This window comes from Elephantulus edwardii, unplaced genomic scaffold, assembly GCF_000299155.1.
Source record: "Elephantulus edwardii isolate Elephantulus edwardi_28Jun2011 unplaced genomic scaffold, EleEdw1.0 scaffold00045, whole genome shotgun sequence".
Classification (NCBI taxonomy): Eukaryota; Metazoa; Chordata; class Mammalia; order Macroscelidea; family Macroscelididae; genus Elephantulus; species Elephantulus edwardii.
In genome coordinates this window covers 9,089,812-9,114,013 of record NW_006399795.1, presented here as the reverse complement: position 1 = coordinate 9,114,013, position 24,202 = coordinate 9,089,812, and the positions used below count along the sequence as shown (strand labels likewise).

General features: G+C 47.8%; 1 protein-coding gene across 2 annotated transcripts in view; it reads right to left on the bottom strand.

Annotated features, from left to right (window-relative positions):
- The window catches only part of ACOT7 (acyl-CoA thioesterase 7), a 197,910-nt gene that overhangs the window by 8,203 nt on the left and 165,505 nt on the right, over window positions 1-24,202 (bottom strand). For both annotated transcript variants that reach the window (XM_006885794.1, XM_006885795.1), the window contains exon 8: window positions 19,584-19,768. In XM_006885794.1, coding sequence (XP_006885856.1) covers window positions 19,584-19,768 — 185 coding nt within the window. The remainder of the gene's footprint in view (window positions 1-19,583; window positions 19,769-24,202) is intronic.

Genomic DNA, 24,202 nt, shown 5'->3' with positions numbered 1-24,202 from the left:
CCCGCTCCTTTAGGCTGAGGCCTGGATTAATTAACTCTACTGCTGTGTCTACAGACACAGGGGTGAACCTCCACCGGGAAGCAGCCAAGCCTCAAATGACGAGCTCATTGTGAGCCACAAACACCCTCAGCGGGGGCTGCCCCCAACTCTGCAGCACCAGCTTGGTCCCCAAAATAACCATCTTGGACCCCGTGTATGGCCAGGAAGGCCAGAGGGAGGCTGCTGGCAGAGGTGGGAGGCCAGGCTCAGGAAAAGACAGCAGAAGGGAAGGTACCCTTCAGAAGAAGAGAACCCAGATCCTGCACCTTCATGCAGAGGTGTGATGTGCACCACTGATGCCTGAGCAGGGGTTCCCATGCCATTCCCTGAGACCCTGACAATGAAGGAGTCTGCTGAGGCCGCACCACGGGCCTGCCCATGGCCGAAACCGTGTGTGTGGTAGGAGCAGGAACTCTGCTCTGACCTCTCTCCTTCCCAGTCCCTCACTCCCTCCTGGCCTCTGTCCTGGCCTGGGACCCAGAAGGCAGGCAATGGTCCAAAGAACGAATAACAAACCATCAAACAGATGAAGATCAAAACAAGAAAGCCTTCATTCCACACTGGGGTGGTCTTGACGTTAAAGATTCAAAACTGGTGTTTATGCTCAAGGAGCCCACATCCAAGCCTCATTTGTCTTTAGTCACCTTCAGAGGGCTCGTCCCACCCAGAGCTCACAGAAGTTGGCAGAGGTGACCACGGCTGACCGAGGGTGCCCGGCATGCCCAGACTCTGACAAATGCCCCACAAGATGCTGGTGTCCTTCCTCTCCTGTTGGGAGTGTAGGGGGCTTGCTGGTTAAAAGTGTGTTAGTACACATGCTTTGGGGTGGGGGTAGGAGAGGGCTTCTTGCACCCTCCAGTGCTGTGGGAAGGGAGGGCCAAGGTCTGTTTCTTCCTGCACCTTTGAGCACAGTGTTTGGTGGTGTCCCTGGTTTCAAGAAGGCCTTTGTCATGTGCCTGGGCCAATGGATTCCAAGCTACTATGAAGTAGTCTTGTTACCTAAACATCCAGGGCAGCCTCTGCTCCACCCTGGGAAACACCAGGTATGAGCTTGCCTTTCTTGAAAACTTGACCTGACCCCGCCACAAGAAAAAAGGAAACAACCCAACTGTAAAATGGGCACAGGATATGAACAGATACTTCACCAAAGAAGACATTCAAATGGCAAACAAACATATGAAGAAATGTTCAAAATCCCTAGCTCTAAGAAAGATGCAAATCAAAACAACTAGGAGATATCATCTCACCCCAATAAGAGTGACAAAATTTAACAGAACAGCAAACATCAAATGTTGGCGAGATTGTGGAGAAACTGGAACCCTTATTCACTGTTGGTGGGAGTATAAAATGGTACAACCACTATGGAAGGCAGTATGGCTCTTTCTCAAAAAGTTGTAAATAGAGCTACCATTTGACCCAGCAATTCCACTACTGGGAATATACTCTAAAGAAACCACAACCACCACCCAAGCAGATATATGCATACCCATTTTTATTGCTGCTTTGTTCACAATAGCAAAGAGTTGGAAACAACCCTAGTGCCCATCAACAAACGAATGCATAGAGAAGCTGTGGTATATTCACACAATGGAATATTATGCAGCACTGAAAAATAAAGAACTCATAAAATATTACACAAAATGGGTGACCTTGGAGGACATTATGCTGAGTGAAATATCTCAATCACAAAAAGACAAATACAGCATAATGTCACTGTTATAGAACTGGACTGATACGGGGGTTGGGGAAAAACTAAGAAAATAAGGGATAAATAATGTACAGGGCATTGAAACAGAGAGGGGGAGAACTGTACAAAAGGAATATATGACTAGGTATTATTGGCATGAAAAGAGTCCAGAATAAGAGTTGCATACATCGTAAAGTAGTCCAGAAAGGGAGAGCTGTATAACAATGAAAGAACTTTTATTCCAAAGAAAAAAGCAAACTGGGGACTGGGAGGAAGGGAGGAAAATGTGCAACAATGAATGAATGTAAACCCAAGTTCTTTATAAACTTACAATAAAATCTCAATTAAAAATTATATATATGTTATTGTATAAAAGACTTGTCCTTTCCTCTCTTGCCTAACCTACCTTTCTGAGGTATACAGGTGTTGCCATGCTAACCTTCACTCTCCCTGGATCGTCCCACTTTCCTAATCACAGCCTTGCTGCCTTCTGACAGTCCACCTTATACTCTGCTGTGTCCCACGGGGGTTAGGCAATCCAGACCCTTCTGTAAACCTCTGTGGAAAAGAACATGGGCAGCATGGTGTGCCCTCCCTATGCTGACTTGGTGAGGAAGTTTCTAGGGTGCTGTTATTTGCCTAAGAGGAGTTGAATTTGCAAACACTGGTCCTCTTTGTCATCTGCACTGGCCAAGCCACTCACCAGAGGTGAGAATGGGAGGGATGCCATTTGTAGCTAAGTAGAGCAGCCTGCCGAAGGGGTTCAGTGGACAGGCCTAGCAGCTTCTTCATGAGTACTTGTCCCTGTGATGTGAAGGTGGCATGTCAACTTGGCAAAGGCCATGATTCTCAGTGCTTAGGAAGTTATGACATGATGTAGTAATCTTCCATGATAAGCTCACATATAATACAATGACCACTATGATGAGATCTGCCAAAGAGCTGAAGCAGGGAGGCCGATTATAGTCTGCATCCAATACACATGGACATTCTAGCAAAGCTCTCTGGCCTTTTGCTTCATCAAGATCCGGCATGTAATCACTAGGTTTTAGTGATTTTTTTTTCTGCCAATGGTTCGCTGATTGAGGTTGGGTTCATCAGCTGCTGTAGTTATATAAATCAGAAGAAGCCTTCAGCTTGGTGTCCGACCTTCAGACTTTGGACTTGCCAGTCTCTACAACTACATGTGCTCTGGTGGCTAGTGACAAGAAGCTGTGCTGAAATCCCGAAAGCATGTGGTTCGAGGCCACCAGCTGCTCCACAGAAGAAGGATGGGCAATCTTCTCCTGTGAGATTAACTGCCTCTGAAAACCTGCTGGAGGTTCAGCTAAGGGCCAGTTCCAACTCTACAGTATACAACAACAACCACATAAGCCATTTCCAAGATACAACTCTCTTTATGTATATGTACATAGAAGAGCTTCATTGGTTTTGCTTCTCTGGAGAACCCTGCCTAAAACACTCTCTTATGCTTTTCTACTAAATACATAAATAAAAAAACCCAGAAGTTATTTTGACTTAAAAATCAAAGCAATGGAGCTACCATGAAAAAGGAGTAGGGCGACTTGGTTACCTACTGCTGCTATAACAGGAATACCACAAGGGAGCGGCTTTAACAAACAGAAGGGTTTTTTTTTCTCACAGTTTAGGAGGCCAGAAGTTTGAATTGAAGGTGCTGGATCTAGGAGAAAGCTTTCTCTCCCTGTGAATTCTGGGGTGGGACCTTGTCTTGTTGAGCTTCTGCTCCTGGGTGGTCTTTATGTGATGTCTTTGGTATATGTCTGTCCCTGTCTCCACTGCTTGCTTGTTTATCTCTTTCTTATATCTCAAAAGAGAGTGACTTAGTATACACCCTTTGCTAATCCTGTGGTTATGATGGGACTAGAACCACAGGTACGTAAGTTAGGATTTATACACATATCTTCAGGGATAGGGACAGAATTCAGCCCATCACACTGGTGACTGAAACAACAGAAATGCATTCTCTCATGGTCTAGGAGGCCATGGGTCTGAAATCAAGGCCACACTCCCAACCGAGGCTCAAAGGGATGATCCTTCTGTGTCTTTGTCAGTTTCCAGTGGCCACAGGCATTCCTTAGCTTGTGGCAGCATCACTGTAGTCTCTGCCTCATTTCCACATGGGTTTTTTCTCTCCTCTGTGTCTGCGTGTTTTCTTCTGTCTCTTATAAGAATGCTTGTCATTGAATTTAGGAGTCTCTGAGTAGTGCCAATGTTAGCTAGAGTGCTTAGCTGCTAACTAAAAGGTTGGCAGTTTGAGTTCACTCGGAGGCACTTTGAAAGAAAGGCCTGGCAAACTATTTCCAAAAAAATTAGTCTTTAAACCCCCTATGGAAGTTTCTGGAGTCTGCCTCGACTTGACTGCAACTGGTCATTGGATTTAGGACCTGTTCTAATCCATGGCCTTAACCCATGTCCTTGGCTTAATTACATCTTCAATGACCCTTATTCCAAGTAAGGTCACATTCTGCCAGGAAGACCTATCTTTTTGAGGGCTAGTACGGGCTGAAGGCAGCGCCAGAGAACACCCAGGCAGGTGGGGAGTGCTGCATCCTCTTGTTCATGCCCATCTCGTGGGACTCATGCCCTACTTTCAGGGCGGTGGGACTCAATTAGAAGTCCCTGCGAATCAGTGCAGCGATAAGAGCAGCTTCAGTGCCGTGGCACTTCCCTTTCCAAGAGAGACGCTCTGCCAGACATCCAAGATGAAGGGAAAAGAGCATGACACTGATGAAGGCTTCATGAATATTCAGGGTCTGGGATTCGCTTCTGTGGGTCGTCAGCAGGGTGGAGGTGGGGATCGGCCTCTTCACTGACGGCTAAGCCCTTTCAGGAATGAACTTGAGCACCAGCCTCACTCCAGTAACGTCTGCATTTCTTAAATGTCAGCAATTTGAAAGGGAAGAAAAAAAAAACCACCAGAAATTTCACTTTGGCTAAATATAAAAAGCATAAGCAAATGGCAAACAGTGTAACCGTAAAACCACAGGTCTTGGCATCTTATTGTCCTAAAATGTGTCCATGTGGACGATGGGAGCAGGCAGTGATGCCTTTGGTAGCTCAGAAAGTCCTCACAGATTTGAGGGCAGGCCCTCTGAACCCCTTCAGAAGTTTGTGGCCTTCAGGCTGTTGGGACATCTGTGGTGTCTCTATTCATTATGCTGTGAGGCTTCAGCCAATGACAAGTGGCCATATGGGAGGTTCTCTTTCACATACACTGGGAGACGTTCGTTCCTACAACCACATTGGCTGAGATAGCGGCTTAAAAACACTCTATGTCTGTCCCCATCGTCAGCTGACTGCGCTCAAGAGAAGCGTCAGGGTCGCTGATGTGAGGAACAAGAAGAACCCAGGCCTCTGAATATCGTGTGTCTGGGAGTTGGTCACAGGTTGGGGTTCTTTAAAGCCTTGCCCCTTGCTTCCTTCTAGCTAGACCATGAGGGGAGCAGTGCTGTCTCCCTCCCGCAGACAACAATCGTGCAGTGAATGGCCTCCTGTGAGCCTGGTAAGTGCTTCGTGAACACACGCCGAGGACCATGTGTGACTTTCTAGGTGGAAGCATTTACCAGCTGACAAGACATATAAATACGCATTTCCATTGATATTCTGGATGACAGCGAGCTGAAGTAAACTGGGCCTTTTGAATGTGACCCTTACATGGTCTGGTCGGGACTATCATAAGGAGCTCTGGTGGTCTAGTGGTAAGGAATCGTGCTGTCAACCCAGAGGCACACGGTTTCAATCTGCCAGCTGCTCTGCGAGGGAAAGATGGGTAATCTCCTGTGCGATTCACTGCCTCTGACAACACGCTGGAGGGTCTGTTAGGAGTCCATCCCGACTCGATGGTACACAACAGCAGTAACCTCAGACAGTCTACTCTGTGAGGCTAGAAGGCCCTCGGCAAGAGGAACTGACTCAGGGGCTCCAATATAGCAACGAATGAGAGATGGCCCAGAACCAGCCAGCATTTCTTTCTGTCTTACACCGAGTCAGAACCAATTCAATGGCACATAATAGCAACAGTAATTGTTTGCCTCAAAACGAGAAAGTACAGAGAAAGAGTACACTAGCTTTCGTCATTAAAGGCATTTTAAAATCCATCCTGAAGTTCAGTGTGATCAGTGATAATATTTATGTTTCTATAAAAAGTACAGTTAATTCAACTATTATTCAAATTTTTGCACTAACCCAAGATGAAGACACTGAAGATTTTTTAAAAAAATTTTTTATTTTATAATTTTTTTTGTGTGTGTGCCGTCAAATCGGATCTGACTGGTACAGGAGGAGACTGCCCCTCCTTCTCCAGCAAAGCATCTGGTGGATTCAAACCACGCATCTCTGGGATAGCAGTGCAGCTTCTTGCCACTAGGCCACCAGAGCTCCTGACATTGAAGATTTTTATGAACTTGTATAGTCTGATTCAGAAAAAGATGGGAAACCTCCTCCTGTGTGATTTACTGCCTCTAAAAACCCACTGGATGGTCAGCTAGCTATGAGTTGGTTCCGACCTGAAGGTACAAACATAACAAGCAGCATCTGTAGTCTAAAGTTGATTAAGATGCATCGACAATTATTAGAAACAAAGAAGAAACAAGAGCTGCAAAGTACAATCTTAGAAACATCAGAGATCACATGGGATATTTCTGCAAAACCAGCAACCTCACTGAAAAGACTTTTTTTTAACAATACAGTTGACGATTATACACTTGAACCTCACTGGTCTTTTTGATACAGGAATCAAATAGACTACATTCCTGGGAAGATATGATGGAGAAGCTCAATATTACTGGTATAGACAGAGCCAGAGGTGAACTGTGGAACAGTCCATTAATTGCTGAAGCCGAAGAAATCAAAGCAAGCCTATGAGAACCAAAACCAACCAGTGCAGTGGATGACTTAACATGGCACTTCTAGCCAGTCTTTGTGATTTCCACATGGTGACTAAGTTGTTGTGGTTGTTAAGTGCTGTTGCATGAATATGACTCATAGTGGCCCTATGAACCACAGACCTGAGCTCTGTCCTATCCTGTGCTGTCTTTATTATCCTCAACATCTTGGAGTCCATTGCTGCAGACACTGTATCAATCCATCTTGATGAGAGTTTTCCTCTCCTTTGCTGACCTTTCCAAAGAATAATAGGCTCCACTAAGAACGTGTCTAAAATATACGAGATGAAGCTTCATCATCTTTGCTTCCAAGTAATATTCTGGTTGTACTCTCTGCAAGACATATCTGTTTCTTCTTTGGGCAGTCTATGGAACATTCAGCACCCTCCTCTAATACCTCAACGCAAGCGAATCAATTCTTTTTCTGCTATTCTTTTTCACTGTCCAGCTGTCAGATGCACAGCAGGTGATTACAAAGACTATGGTTTGAGTCAGGCATGACTCATTAGTCTTTAAACTGACAACATTGTTCTTCAGCACTTTGGAGAGGTAATTCACAGCAGACTTTTCTAATGCTATGTATCTCCCGGTCTCCTGAATCCTGATACTAAGGGTGTTGACTGTGGACCCAAGCAACATGAAATCATCAGTAATTTCAATCTTTTCTTCATCTATCATGATGTTGCCTACTGGCCAAATGGTGAGGAGTTTGTTATCTTGATGTTGAAGCGTAATCTATATTAAAACCTGCAGTCCTTGGTCCTGTGCAGCAAGTGCTTCAGGTCCTCCTCATTTTCAGCAAGCAGGGCTGCGTTAGCTGCATAATGTAGGCTGTTGATGAGTCTTCCTCAATCCTGATGCCACAGCCTTCTTCATGAAGTCCAGCTTCTCTAATTTTGCTCAGCATACAGACTGAATAGGTATTGATGACGGGGTGGCATCACACAAATGAAGTGTACGGAACCTGTAATGGTTGGGCTTCTGTGACAACTTTCTAGTATTCTCAGTATTGTGTGATTTGTCCTTCACTTTGTGATGTGATGTTACTATCATCATTGTGTCTTGTAAATACTGACCTTTTTGTGTTAAAATTGATGAGTCTCTACTCTTCTTTTTAACTTTTAAATTATTAATTTCAGTAAAAATTTACAGACTTTAGATTTCCATTCATTCATTGTTGCACTTTTCTCCCCTCTGAACCCTCCACCCTTGTATACTACCCTCTTGGAAAAGTAAAACAAAAATTCTTTTATTGTTTTACAAACCCTCTCCACCATGTAGCCTTCGCTCTAGACTCCTATCATGACAAAAATACCTAATCACATATCCCTTTTAAACAGTTTTCTCCCTCATCTGTTTCAATGCAGTATACATTATTGAACCCATCCTTCTCAGTCTCTCCCCGACTCCAAGGTCAGTCCTGTTTTACAACAGTGGTACCATGCAGTATTTGTCCTTTTGTGACTGAGATACTTCACTCAGCGTAACGTCCTCCAGGCTCACCCATTTTGAATAATATTGCATGAGTTCCTATGCACACCCATGTTTATTGCAGCTTTGTTCACAATAGCAAGGAGTTGGAAACAACCTAAGTGCCCATCAACAAACGAATGGCTAGAGAAGCTGTGGTATATTCGCACAATGGAATACTATGCTGCATTAAAAAATAAGGAACTCATGCAATATTATTCAAAATGGTTGACTCTGGAGAACATTATGCTGAGTGAAATATCCCGGTCACAAAAGGACAAATGTTGCATGGTGCCACTGTTGTAGAGTGGGACTGTCCTTGGGGTTGGGGAGAGACTGAGTAAGATGGGTTCAATAATGTATACTGCACTGAAACAGAGGAGGGAGAGGGCTGTTTAAGAGAGATATATGACTGGGTACTTCTGACATCACAGGAGTCTAGAGCGAGGGCTACATGGTGGAGGGGACCTGGGGGAGGGTTTGTAAAACAATGAAAGAATCCTTTCTTTTACTTTTCCATAATTTTTGACTCATGTACTTATAACTTGTTAGTCAAATTTGTGTCTTCTAGGTTGCAACATCCCCATGATACATCTTCAAGGATATGAACATGTACGGCCAAGCACAATCAATAAGAGTGCATCTAAATTCCAAAATCAATCTCCATAATAGTCTATGTGTTTCCTACTGCCAAAGGGGCCCTTTAGAGTAGTGAGAGAAGATCTTCACCCTGAAACCCACAGCGTCCCTTTTCAGCAGGAAGTAGCTAAGAGAATACACCATCCCCTTTTCCTTATGAATCAGGGTGAAGTCTCTCTCAGGGAGGAGTGATAGGGAATGGCAAAGGACACACCGACAAAGGAGATTAATTAGAACTGACTTTGACAAGCACTGTGGCAATTGGACAATTAAAACAGACATTCGGATGGCGGGGAAGAAGAACAAACTGGGGAGGAGGGTGGAGAGAATGGTGCGGCAATGAAGGAGTGAAAGCCCAGAATCCCTGTGAATGTTCATTGAAACTAATAAAATTTAATAATAATTAAAAAAAATATTGCATGAGTTCCTTGTTTTTCAATGCAGCATAGTATTCAATTGTGTGAATATACCATAGCTTCTCTATCCATTCGTTGATGGACATTTAGGTTGTTTCCAACTCCTTGCTATTGGAACAAAGCCGCAATAAACATGGGTGTGCATATATCTGCTTGGATGTCAGTTATGGTCTCTTTGCGGTATATTCCCAGCAGTGGAATTGCTGGGCCAAACGGTACCTCTATTTGCAACTTTTTGAGAAAGCGCCATACCGCCTTCCACAGTGGTTGCACCGAGTCTTTCTCTACTCTTGATGCCACATTCTTCTTTATACAGTGCAGCTTCTTGAATTATTTGCTCAGTACACAGATTAAACAGGTATGAACAAAGAATACAACCCTGAAGTACAATATCCCTAATTTTAAAGCACACACTATTCCCTTCTTTTCAGACAATGGCTTCTTGGTTTCTGTATAGGTTTTGCATGAGCACAATTAAGTGTTCTGGGGTTCTCATTCTTAATGTTACTAATAATTTATTATGATCACATAATTGACTATATGAAGAAGAATATGGCATTAGGATTGGAGGAAGAGTCATTAACAATCTATATTACAATTATATTATGCAAATAATATAACCTTGCCTGCAGAAAATGAAGACGATTTTATGCATTTACTAAAGAGACAAAACCACAGCCTTCAATACAGATTACATCTCAACATCAATTAAACAAAAATCCTCACCACTAGACCAGTAGGCAATGTCATGAAAGAGAAAAGATTGAAGTTGTCAACAGTTTCATATCAATACCCATGGTAGCAGCAGTTAAGAGATCAAAAGATGCGCATTCTGGGATACACTGAAGACCAGGTTGTCTCCTGTGACTTTAATAGTGACACCCACTCTTCCACCTTCGATGCTGGGGCTGGCATTCTGGGATACACTGAAGACCAGGTTGTCTCCTGTGACTTTAATAGTGACACCCACTCTTCCACCTTCGATGCTGGGGCTGGCATTGCCCTGAACGACCACTTTGTCAAACTCATTTCCTGGTATGACAATGAATTTGGCTACAGTTACCGGGTGGTCGACCTGATGGTTCACATGGCCTCCAAAGAGTAAGATCCCCTTGGACCACCAGCCCCAGCAATAGCACTAGAAGAGAGAGAGAGAGACCCTCAGCTGCTGGGGAGTCCTTGCCCCAGCTTGAACCTCCCACACACTGAAAATCTCACATCCTTGACACAAGTTTCCATCAAATCCCCCTGAGAAAGGGGAGGGGCTTGGCGAGCCCATCCTGTCATGTACCATCAATAAAGTACACTGCACTCAGCCAAAAAAAAAAAAAAGATGCATGGCTGTTCCTAGCAGAGTTATTCACCATTGAAATAACATGAAAAAGGCCCAAATGTCCAACTATAACTGAATGCATTGAGAAATTATGGTACATTCACACAACAGAATAGTATGTATCACTCAGAAGCAATGACTTTTTTTAAATTTTTTATTATTTTTGTGTGCGTGTACCGTCAAATCAGATCTGACTGGTACAGGAGGAGATTGTCCCTCCTTCCCCGGCAGAGCATCTGGTGGATTTGAACCGTTCGCCTCTGGGATTGTAGTTGCAGCTCCTTGCCACCAGGCCACCAGAGCTCCCCATGAAGCAATGATTTTACAAAAATACTACATAATTTGGAAGAGGCTGGAGAGCACTGTGCTGAGTGAACTTAGTCCCATAAGGACAAATATATATATATAATCATTATTGTAAACATAGACGGCTAACTAGTAAACATATATGGGAACCCAAGGGGGGGGAGGAGTGGGAGTGGAGGGGTGAGGATGGGTAGGGAAAAACCACAAGGTTGCACAGCTTGGTGGGTGGTGGGAAGGAAGGAAGGAAATGGGAAGGATCTGCATGAAAAGACAGGGTAATGGTGGGCACGGTCCAAAGGCGATTAATTTTATAAAATATAATGCATGAGAATGACTGTATGAAATAGCACGAATGAGGAATAGTGTGAAACACAATGTATACGAACTTTGTAAACAAACCAATAAAAAACTGGGAGGGAGAGGTGAGCAGGTGAAAAGTTTAACAATCAATGAATGCAAATTCAAAGTCTGTGTAAATTTTCATTAAAATTAATAATAATAATATTAAAAAACCCTAATACAAACAAAATTTTATGTCTGGCATTGGGAAAAATCTGCTGTCAAGGACCTCTCTAAAATGCAAAAGAGAAACGATGTCAGTTTTATATGAAGGTGTGGCTGATTGAAGCCATGATATTTCCAACCATTCCTTATGCATGTGAAAGTTGGACAATGAATAAAGATGACAGAAGAATTGATGCATTTGAGTTCTAGTGTTGGAGAAGAGTACTGGATATACCATGGTTGGCCAAAACAACAAATACATAAATCTTGGGTCAAGTGCATCCTTACCACCTTAGGCAAGGATGGTGAAACTTCATCTCACATCCTTTGGGCACGTTATCAGGAGAGACCAGTCCTTGGACAGAGATCATGTTAGGGAAAGTAGCAGGCCAGTATCATGTTGGGGAAAGTAGCAGGCCAGTGAAAGTGAGGAAAGCCCTTGATGAAATGCACTGGCATGGTGAATGCAACAGCGGGAGTCAGCGTGGTGGAGATTGAGATAATGGAGCTGGATAAGGCTCAGGTCTGTCATCCACAGGGTTGCTGTGAATGGTAGTGTCAACTTGATGGCACCTATCAACAACACGTGTTAGGGAGTTCTACTGGTGTAGATGGTTACGTGCTGCTAACAGAAGAGTTTGTTGGTTCAAATACACCAGCTGCTCTAAGAGACAAAGATAGGAAGTTCTATAAAGATTTATAGCCTTGGAAACCCAATGAGACGTTGCTAGAAAGTGGACTCAACTCAGTGCCAGTGAGTTTGGGTATATGTTAAAAAGTCAATAAAAAAGACAGAAGAATTGATACATTAGAGATGCAAAGAATATGAATATACTGCAGAATGCCAGCAGAACAAATAAATCAGTCTTAAAAGATTAATTATTAGAAGAGACATCAAGTTTGGTAAAGAGAGTTAGTGAAAATGGAAGAAACCCTCAATGCGATGAGTGGACACAGTAGCTGTAACAGTGGCCGCGAACGCACCAAGGATCTTGTGGGTGATGCTGGACAAGACAGGAGCGCCTTCTGATGCCCATGGGGTTGCCATGGACCAGAGTCAGCTCGGTAGCACCTAACAACACTGTAACTTATCTTTGATGGGACTCCACTGGTTACGCGTAAGCCTAGCTCTAAACGGCATGAGGGAGACGGATGGCTGTACTTTAGGCTCCTCACGGCCTCCTGCTTCATCTAGAAACCATTTTCCAGTCATTTCGATGGCTGCTGACAGAGGCCCTGAGTCCAGGGCCTCCTGCCACTCCTGCCTCAGTCCACGCGCATTAGCTGCACAATGTGCTGAGAGACCTAATCAGGTCCCCAAAAAGGCCCAATTCCTAACCCCGCACCTGTGAGTGTGGCCTTATTCGGAAACAGCATCTGTGCAGCGGTTCAGTCACCCAGTTTGCAGCACTTTGCTCGGCATCCCAGGGAGTGAACAGTATTATGAACTAGGAGGTGAGGTTTTCCGGCAACCAGCCTAGGGACTCTCTGTTGTGGGGGAGGCTGGCTCTGTGGCCGGACTGACGTGGTTTGGATTTTGGGAGCAGAAACTGGCCTTCGTTGCTTTTCCCCGGTTGGGGAGCTAGAGGTGGGGCGCTGGAGGCAGGCCTGGACCTGGGTCTTAGGGCACCCTTGCATTGTGTCCGCCTCTGTGAGTCCTGAGCCTGGCAAGTGTTGGCAGCTGTGGGCTTTGGGCTGCATGCACAAGGCCCTCCCCACATATAATATTCATCAGGAAGCACCGCACACAGGCTGCATTTCATGTCAGCGGCCCTGGGGATGGAGCTATAAATAGGCAGGAGGCTAGAGAAGAGCTGACAGTGGGGGAAGGGGGCGAGCAGCCACAGAGACCCAGGTGCTCCCCCCACAACACCTCCAGGGACCTGAGGTGCTTCTAATCCCGGCGTGGTGTTACGAGGGGCCCGGCAGAGAGGCGCACATGGCAAGCACACGTGTGTAGACGGTGTGCTGAGTTCACGACCCAGTGAGCGCCACCAAGGTGAGGAAGTGTGGTGGGCTTGCCCTGCCTCAGTGAGGAATCAAAGCTATCATTAACCAGCAGGAGAACAGCCTGGACCCCCCAGGACATGAGAGGCTGCTAGTACCACCCCTCAAACCTGAGGGCTTGGTCACTGTTCACTGCAATTTACTTCATTCAAAAGGGCCATTGCACCTCTTATTCTGGGCTGTTGGCATACAAAGTGGACTAAAGGGGGATGTGGGGGGAGGAAATTATGCAACAATGAATTGTTTGGTGGGTTATATTTTTAAAGTGAACTAGAGGGGGTAGGGAGGAAAATGTGCAACAATGAATGAATGAAAACCAATTTTTCTGTAAACTTTCATTTAAATCACAATTAAAAAAAAAAGGGAGCACTGCAGTCCCTCTCACCCGTCACTCTGCTCATCATGTCTCATGATGACACCCTAGAATCCCCCTACTGCTCCAAGGTGCACAGAGGTTCAGCATCGAGACTGTGCAGGTATGAGGTCACACCCCAAAGGGCCCTTGATCACAGGCAACCTACCTCCCTGCCAGACTGGCCCCAGTGGGGAGAACTCGGGGGGGGGGGGCAGCGGGGCATGTTGTCTTCCCCTCCTAGAGCCCTACCCCCACCCCAATGCATTCCTCCCACAAGGTTGTCATTTTGGGAGTTCAGAGAGACACCCAGTGCAGTGGGGCAGCAAAGGCAGCTGGAGAACTCACTACCTGATTGATGGGCATTGATCAAGCTGCTGCAGCTTCTGGTCTCCTGAGAACCTTACAGCTCACAGGCGGCTGACGCTGTGATCTTGCCAGGACATCTGTCTACTGGCTTCCAATGAGGAGCGCCCTCCCTCCAGCTAGGCAAGTCCAGGTGACTCACACCCATCTCAGGGGCTGTCAAGGAAAGGTTGATCCTGGCCCCAGCCCACCCTTTACCTTGCATTTCTTCCCTTGGTAGCCAGTTCCTGCTTTGTGCCCTGTACCTGGTCCAGTCTGTGCTAAATGGCTCCTTCCCAGCCTACTCGGGGCCTACTGCTGCCTTCCCAAGGAAGGGGCTTATCTAAAACTATACCCGTACCCCAGTCAACCTACTCTACACCTCCCGCTTCCTCCTTCACGGCCACTGTCACCCTGTTTCTGCTGTTTCTGTCCCTTTGTCCCAAGGAGCTGGACTGGTACAGTGCATACACTAATCAGAAGGTTGGCAGTTTGATCTATTGGGAGAAAAATGGGTGGCTCCTGTCAGAGCATACAGCCCTGAAACCCGACGAGGGGTCGCTGTGAGCTGGAACCCCCTGACAGCAATGGGATGCTGGTTTTGTTCCTCTATCAGGAAGCACATGAGATGGATGGACACAGAGACTGTCACCGTGGGTCCAAGTGCAGCAGAGAAGATGAGGATGGCACAGGAGAGATAGGGCAGCGTTCAGATCCGTCATCCACAGGATCAACTCCGTGCCGCACAACAGCATCAGAAAGAGCTTTATATAAATCAGACTCACTGGCCTCGTCACCAGCACCGTTTCACAGGTGAATAAACTGAGGCACACAAAGCACATGTCTGAGGTCGCACACACAGCAAGGTTTCAGCCTGATGACAACCCAGGACACTGTGCCTGAATTGGGCCTCCCAGCAGCACATGCTGCTCCTGCAGCAGTGGGCGAGGGGGCCTGGGAGTCTCCAAGGATCTGTGGTCACTGCTCTGTCCAGCAGAAGTATCCCTTGGCAGTGTGGGGGACAGGAGGCTAGGAGAGGGACAGAGGCCTGTGACCTGTGCCGTGACAACTCCTGAGACTCTGGGCGACCTAGGACAGACGCTATGCTGACGCTTGCTTCAGACACTTCCAGATGGTCTGAGTGCCATGAAGCAAACGTCACGGTGACGGAAAGGCATTTTGGGGATAGTGACGCTTTCTCTAGAGGGCTTGCGGAGGAGGAAATGCTGAGAAATGGAGGGAGGTGCTGCGGGGAGGGGTGTCCAGGTAGAACAAAGGTCCTAGTGTAGGATCGTGTGGGGGTATGTGTGAAGAATGTGTGAGGAATGACACAAGGCTGGCTTAGGTGGATGCCACTGCCATGCCAAGGACACTGAGGAGCCATGGACAGTTTATGGGCTAGGCGGGAGAGGGAGAGAATCAGATTTTCCTTTTAACAAGCTTACTTGGCCGCGGCAGAACAGGTTACTACAGGCTGCAGCCGGAGGAGGGAGCACTTAGGAGAGGATCCAGTGAGAGGGGCTGCTGAGGAGGTGCAGCCATGTGGGGAGATAAGCAGTGTTAAGGTTTGGATATCGGGTAAGTGGGGTGCAGGGGCTGGAGGTGGGAGAAGCAGCAGGTCTCCTCCCCACCCTGCCTGTGACTGGAGGACACACAAGGCAGGAGGGGTGCTTCATAGGGGAGGAGAGGGAATGAGTTTTCTCTGGGACAAGCTATGTTTGAGAAGCTTGTGGAGGGAGACCTTGTGGAAAAGGTAAGCTTCTGGTGGCCCTGGTGTGGACCCAACTCCCCAGGGGAAGGGCCTGTCAGCACCTGCCAGCACTCCACCTTTAGGGGACCATGGGTGGCCAGGGCATGGAGGTCATGGAGACGGAAAGGCCACACTGAGGGAAGACAGGCTGTCCTAGCTGTCCCCAATGGGCAGAGGCCAGTGTGACAGAGACAAGTCTCTCTTCAGATGCGGCCACCCTGTGGAGGGTAGCCTGGGGTAGCTGGGAAAGTCTGAACTCTGGATGTGAAGGGGAAAGGTAAAATCAAGGCATTTAAGGGAAGAGGGTGTCAGGCATGGGTCCAGGAAGGAAGTGGAGGGAGCCCGCATTTAGGGCCAAGGAAGACAGGCAGGAAAGATTCCAGAGGAAATGGTTCAAGAGCCAGAAGAATGAACAGAGATATAGGGTCCCCAAAGTCAAGGTAGGAGAAAGTGGAGGCTGAGGAATGCAGGTAGATCTTCCAAGGGCTGTGTAGCTAGGACCCTTGGGAAGGAACTGCTCCCTAAGAAGGAGCACAAGGGGTAAGGAGGGCTGTGGGTGGCCAGGTCCAGCCAGTCAGGTGGTCACCCTCAGACACATGAAGAAGTGAGCGGGCCCTCATTCTGGCCCTTGGGAGGAAATGAGGTTTTAAACACAGTTTACTGCTGAGGTATTGGTACACACTATTCTCCAGGGCGCTGAGCAGCAAGTGGTGGAGGGCCTGGGGAGAAGAGGTGGTGGGGGCGCAGTGAACCTGTGTAAGGTGCTTCTGGGAGTGAGGCTCAGCCTGGATGGGTGTCTGACCAAAAAGGGTCGTGACCACGAGCTGTGGGGTGCAGAGACAGCCTGGCCACAGCCTCCCGGCCGTTCACTCTTCCTCCAGTTCCAGGCTCAACCTCTTCACTAGCCCCTCCAGGCTGTTATCCAGAAAGACAGTGGTTCAGATAAAAAAGAACCTAGGACAAGCCTCACCAGCTGGGGTAGGGTCCTCTTACACACCAGTAAGCCCCGGGACCTTGGCATTGGCCGTGTGTCCAAAAGGTCCCACTTGCCGGGACGAGCTGTGCAGCCTTCCTGGTAGAGGTTGGGTGTGGGCAGTAAGGGCTTCACTGTCTTCATTCATTCCCAGAATGACCAGCAGTCTCCTTGCTGATGTGAGGTTGAATGACAAGCAGCCAAGCACTGGGCTCCTGGGGTCATTATGGGATTGCAAATGTTATGGACTTTGGGAAGGTCATTGTAAAAGCCATTAATGGCCTTAGGAAATATCTGCCCTGTTTCATAGTCCTGCCTGTGAGTCAGACCCTCCTGGCCTCCCTGGCCCCATGCCCTGATTCCTCAGTCCTTCTCCAGACCACAACCTGTGCCTGGCCCTCAGTCCTGGAGCCTGGGATCATCTGCCCAATCCCAGGTGAAGGTCTCTCACACCATTCACCCCTACTCTCCATCTATCTGTCCATTGGCCTTCATGCTCCAAAAGGGCAGGCATTCATTCACACAGTCAGGACCCATGCGTTCCACAGTGAATACCTCTATGGGGCCAGGGCTGCCTCAAGGCCTGGTGTCCTTTAACGGCTGACACAATCCTGCCCCACCAGGTAACAAAAGTCGGAGTGAAGAGCAAAAGTGAGGCACGCTGTGTGGTGACTACGAAAGGCTCTTCGAGGAGGTGACGTGTGTCCTGAGTGGATGGTAAGGGTGCCTCTAATGCCTCTAAAGGCCACTGGAACATTTCCAATCCAGTGTGGCTTTGTTCACAATAGCAAAGAGTTGGAAACAACCTCAAGTGCTCATCAACAAACAAATGGATAGAGAAGCTGTGGTACATTCACACAATGGAATACTATGCAGCACTGAAAAACAAGGAATTAATGAAATATTATACAAAATGGGTGACCCTGGGGGACATTATGCTGAGTGAAATATCTCAGTCACAAAAAGACAAATATGGCATAATGCCACTGCTATAAAACAGGACTGACATGGGAGCTGGGGGGAGGGGAACTAAGAAAAGAGAGGATAAATAATATATAAAGCATTGAAACAAATGAGGGAGAGAACTATATAAAAGGAATATATAATTAGGTATTATTGGCACGAGTCTAGAATAAGAACTGCATAGTAAAGTGGTCTGGGGGGAGGGGGGACGACGGACTGTATAACAATGAAAGAACTTTTTCCCCAGAGTAAAAAGCGATCTGGGGGTCAGGGGGGACAGGGAGGAAAATGTGCAACCATGAATGATTCGAAACCCAAGTTCTTGATAAACTTTCATTACAATCTCAACTAAAAAAAAAAGATGGGGTGATAATAGTCATAGATCAAAGGTAATTTTAAGATCATGTATATGAATGATTATATAAAACCCAAGGTACGTGAATGAAACACAATGTATATGAATGATTGTTTATACATAAAGGGAGCTCTGGTGGTCTAGTGGCAAGAAGCTGCGCTGCAATCCTAAAGGAGCGTGGTTCGAAACCATCAAATGCTCTGCTGGAGAAAGAGGGGCAGTTTCCTCCTGTGCCAGACTGATCTGACTCGATGGCACACAACAAGGAAAAAAAAACCCAAAACCACAAAGTACATGTACGAAACACAATGTACATGAAGGATTATAAGCTAATCAATCTATTTTTTTTTTAAAGGCCATCAGAGTCTTCTAGACAGCAGGCTGTGGCCGAAGCCCCAGAGAACCTGAGTAGCTAAGGGTCCTGTGGGGTGCACTGGGGCCCAGGGAAGAGGCTATGGCAGCCAACCAGTTGTGATCAGGAATGTAGGTCAAAGGCTTGAGAAGGAAGGTCAGAGTAGGACTAGGAAGACGCATCTGAAGGAAGAACCATCAGGACTGGGCAGGGCAGGGTGGAAGGGAGTGGGGCTGGCTGTGGGGCAAATGTCCTGGGACCATGGCCTTTCTAAATGGGGGACGGCGGCGCCATTAGCAGGGAAACAGGGAAATCATTAAATGCTTGTTGATACCAACTTCTTATTTATTAAATTAAGAAAATGCTAGAAAGGCCACCCTCCCAAGCCTCCCCGAGTGCTCCACACCTAGGCTGGTTCAAGAAAGCGGCAGAGAGATGCTCGCCAAAGCCAAGAATAGCAGCCTCTGAGACGGCTAATTTTATACCTCAGGTTGTAGAGTCCCTGGGTGCTGGCCAGAACTAGAAGACACAGGGCCTTGCACCCCATTTCTGCCATAGAGGCGTTGGAGCTGCTGTACAGAGGGGGTGTCTGTGAACCCTCTGGACCTGAGACACACACACACCACCCCCCCCGAGCTGGGAGAAGCTCAGAGAATGTGGACTCGAGGTACCTGTGTGAGGACGTGTGGTGGGCACACCTGTTCCACTCACTTGCCCACCACGCTCACTGCACCCAGCTAGAGCCAATCTCAGCTGCCTGATGCAGGGAGCCCAGGACTCTCAGATCCCATGGTCAAACCCCATGGAGAGAGACCAAGGACAAGAGAGGCCACTCTGCTGGGGCTGCGGCCCTCACCTCTGTTTAGCCCTCACAACACGGTACAGGTCCTCCCCCAAGAAGTGTCTCTCTTATCCTGTTGGCTTGATCCAACAGCCCCCGATCTCCAGACCCATAGGAAGGGGAGCAGACAAGGCCTCTTTGAGGCTTACAAGGCGTCCTTTCCTGTGGCCTCTTCTGACTCGTACTGCAGCCAGAGGCCCGTCAGCCAAGGAAGCTCAAGGCCAGGCTGGGGCCCAGCTCTGATCTCGACGCAAAGCAGCTCAGAATGGTGAACACGATGTCTCTCTGCAGGATGACAACCCAGGTCACCTCCCCACTGCACGCTCCCAACCAGAGCGGACACTCACCACCAGCTGGGGCACAGGCAGCGACTTGCCCTCCTGGCTCAGGGACACGTAGGTGAAGAAGGCACTGGCAGCCCGGTACCGCTGCTGTGAGTTGTCCACCACGGGGTCAGCGTCCACCAGGACCTCAATCTCCATGGACTTGTTGCTCGTGAAGGTCATGCGGCCCGAAATGGTGATGACACACCCTGCAGAGACAGCAAAGGTCACCAAGGTCCCCAAGCCCAACCACAGGATGCCCTGAGGGGGCAGGCAGGGTGGAAGCTTGGTGGGGAAGTCAGTGTTGTTAAGTACAACGAAAAGAGGCTTGGTTAGGCAGCAGGTTTTAACAACTACTGTGAAATTAAAATGGCACAACGTTAGGATGCTTTCATTAGTAGTCGTGGACTTTTCTAGTAGGCAAGTGTTGGCTTTTATCGTCTACCCAGTGTTGGGAGGTACCTTGGTGGCCACTGGATCTAACCTTCTTCCCCAGTAGGAGTCTTCCTGGCCCCCTCAGGAGTAGTGCCATCTGCATGACCACTTCCTGAACTACCAGTACTCCAATGGGCAAGCTTCTAACTTACTCGTTAGCAGCTGTGGGTGTAAGCTCAATCATAGCAGTGGGTGTGAGGTTGGCGCGGGACGAGGCCGTGTTTCGTCCTGTAGTGACTCCCCCTCAGAGGGTCGCTCTGAGTTGGAATCAACTTGGTGGCACCTAATAAGACGTGAGAGGGCTCTGGTCTTGTCAAGGTTTAGGTTGAATCTGCAGCCTTTGAGCTTTACTGTGTCCTCTGAGGGTATCAGCTGCACCACCCACCCAGGGCTGAGGGCAGCCGTCATGTCCTGAGCATCACTTAAGAAGCTGCCTTCCGGGTTACAGCAGGTAAAGAACCATGAGCAGCAAAGTCCCTCGGGACACCCTCTACGAGGCAGTGCGGGAAGTCCTGAACAGGAACCAGCGTAAACGCAGAAAGTTTATGGAGACGGGGGAGCTGCAGATCAGTCTGAAGAACTATGACCCTCAGAAGGACAAACGCTTCTCGGGGACCATCAGGCTTAAGTCCACCCCACGCCCCAAGTTTTCAGTGCGTGTTCTTGGGGATCAGCAGCACTGCGATGATGGGCATCGAGGCACTGAGAAAATGCAACAAGAATAAGAAGCTGGTCAAAAAGCTGGCCAAGAAGCAGGATGCCTTTTTGGCCTCTGAATCCCTGACCCAGCAGATCCCAAGAATCCTAGGTCCAGGGCTGAATAAGGCTGGCAAGTTCCCTTCTCTGCTGACCCACAATGAGAACATGGTGGCAAAAGCAGACGAGGTAAAGTCCACCATCAAATTCCAGATGAAAAGGTCCTAGCAGTGGTCATCAGCCATTTGAAGGTGACAGATGATGAACTTGTATACAACATCCACCTGGCTGTCAACTTTCTCATTTCACTGCTAAAGAAGAATTGGCAGAAGGTTTGGGATTTGTACATCAAGAGCACCATGGGAAAGCCTATATGGCATCTGTACTAAGATACAGCTCAATAAATCTTATTGTTAATACAAAAAAAAAAAAAGAAGAAGAAGCTGCCTTCCTTTGCTTGCCTCACAGCCTCCATGGCTTCAACATCTGTGATGTTAGCCTGCCAGCTGCCAGCCACGCTGTCATGTTGCTGGGGGCCATTTGTCCACCTCTAGCCCTGTCTGATTCCTCCCTTTGAAGACCCAGGGACCAGAGTGGCCCATTTTGGCAGTGTTCACCAGAAGCTTCTCTGGGCACCACAATGGTGGCCTCTTCTCCACTTTCCTGCCAGGTGGGATCAGGCAGGATGGTCCTGTCAGGATTTCATTCCCTTGCACTCCTCTCCATGGTAGCACTGCACGTCGATCAGCACTCCTGTGATGCCTTCTCAATTTGATGTCTTCTCAAGATACCCACAACCCTTCCCTTGGTTAACTTCCTTGACCGATGTGATCACATGGTCCCAAGATGCTCACCACTTCCTTCTGATCGTGATGACATGCTTAATGGACTCCCTCACACAAATACCCTGTGCACTCATCCTGGGCCATGAATGTCCACCCTGACCTTGAGTTTCTCTTCGACTTCCACCCTCTCACCCAGTCACGGGATTTCTCCCACCACCTGGCCATGGACCTCCTTCTCTGACATGATCCCTTAATCTCATTGAGCTCAGTTTTCCATGTGTAATCTAAACATATCTCTCAGAGTAACTACAGGGATTCAGTAAAATAAGCAAAGGGCTGAGCTGGGTGCCTGGTGGGGGGTACTCAGCACAGTCATGATTACAGATGATGGGGTTGCTGATTGCAAGGCAGCGTCCACGCACGGGGGTTTCCAGGTGAAGGGGTGTACTACCTGCTGCCCCCAGTGACAACACAGAGCTCAAGAAACTCACTCCCAAAGCCAATGCTCAGGATGAACCTTTCAACTGGGATCCCAGTGCCCAGCTCCATCCACACATGTTCAGAGATCCAGGGAGAGGGGCAAGTGGAGGGTAACACTACCGTTGTTAAGAGTAGAGGTGAGTGGCGAGCAGGCCAGAGACGGGAGAGGTTATGTGAGTTATAAAGTTCCGGAAGGTTCCATGCCACCTTCAACCCCATACTTACTGGGAGGGCTTCATGCCACATTCAGTCATTTCTAGGCGGGAAGGAAAATGTTGTGCAGTCAGCAGCCAACGGTGCTATGTGAGCTGCAAGGAGCATGAGAGTCATGTCCACGCATCAAGACAAGAGTCACCGAATGTCACACGCTGGGAAAGGCAGGCCACTGGGCTGCTTCCTAGGTAGGAAGGGTCAGTTGAGGGTCTCTGAGGTATATGGATCTACTTTCAAACAGACATCGCCCACTATGTGGTTCCACTCTTGTTCTATGGCCATGTCAATGTTACTTGCCCACATTAATCATGCCGTATAGTCACAAGCCCAGGACAGTAGGTTATTGGTGGGGTTTGATGGTCCCTTGACTAAGAGTCCCCCCAGGGAAAAGCTATCTTCAACCCAAGGGGAGAGTGAGCTGTGGAGGGCTCTGTCAGTGTCTCAAGGAGGTACGGGCTGGGCCGTCAGCAGGGTAAATGCCTCACACCAGTCAGGTAATAAGATGTGACATTTAAAACAAATCACTCCCTACATTTTCCTTTTCCACAGCAGACACATTTATACCAGGCACAAAGCTGCTGAAGGAACTAAAAAAAATTAAAAAAAGGGCTGCAGGCCTGGTTAGGGAGCTTCAATCTTTGCAGCTCATGAAGGAACTGGGGTGACAAACCCTTAAAAACACCCCCATCCTTTCTCCCTGGGCCTCAGATTTTCATGGTTGAATCTGGTACAAGACTCCACTGTTGAACTTCCAGGGGAAGTCTAACACTGGGTCACAGGCTTGTGACCCCACAGATGAGCCTGCTTCAGAGGTGGGTCTGCTGGGCTGTGCTCTCCAGGATCCAGACAGCCCCAGGCAAAAGGCAGCCTCCTGACTCAAGTGTGAGTGCCAACAGTAGACCAGTGGTTAGGACAAGCCAGAAGCCTGGCTGCCTCTTTCCCCATTACTAATCTTCCCAACCTCAAGACACCCCTCAGAGGTCCCTCTGTCCACAGCGGGGGAAGAGTAAACCTTCTAACCTGAAACACCAAGGCCCAAGGAGTCCCCTGTCCTGGCCAGCACTCCGCCCAGAGGATTGTTAGGGGCAGAGCTGACAGGAGTGGAGCCCCAACTGCCTCTCACACTCTGGTGGGCTAATTAACCAGTGCAGTCCACACACGCTGTTACTGACCAGCACCTGGTCCTGTGCCATCCTCACAAATGCCGCTGCACTTTTTTAGTTCACTGGTCCATCTCGTTGAGGGTCTTCCTCTTTTTTTTCTCTCACTCTCTACTTCAGCAAGCACGGTGTCCTTTTCTGGGTACTAGTCCCTCCTGATAACATGCCCCTGAATATGTGAGAAGAAGTCTCACCATCCTTGCTTTTAAAAAGCATTCTGGCTGCATTTCCTTCAAGGCAGATTTGTTGGTTCTTCTGGCAGTCAACAGTATATTCAATATTCATTGCCAACACCATAATTCAAGTGAGTCAATTCTTTGTCAGCCTTGCTTTTTCATTGCCAGCTTTTGCATGCATATAAAAATGACTGAAAATGCCACGGCCTGGGTCAGGTGTACCTTAATCATCCTAGTGTTTGGAACTTGTGAATGTGTGCCCTTTCATGGAAAAGGTAATTTTGCGATATGATTAAGCTGAAGATCTTGAGGTCGGGGAGATGATCCTGGACTGTCCCGGTGACCTCAGCGTCACTCCTAAAATTCTTGACAGTGGAAGAGGGGGGCAGAGCGAGATATATCTACAGAAGAAGGGCCAGGGAGATGGTGTACTTCTGGTTTCAGAGGTGGACGAAGGGGCCCTGAGTCAAAGACCAAGGTGACCTCCAGAAGATGTAACGGAAAAAAAGTTCCCTCCTAGTTTTCAGAAAGGATCACTGTTCTGTGGCCAATTCCTTGCTTTCGGCCAGTGAGACCCTTATCAGACCTTTTATAGAATTTGAAGATAATAAGTCTGTGTTGGTGTTAGGCATTAAGCTTTTGGTTTTTTTTGTTACAGCAGTAAATGGACACTCATGCAGCTACACAGGGGAAAGCAA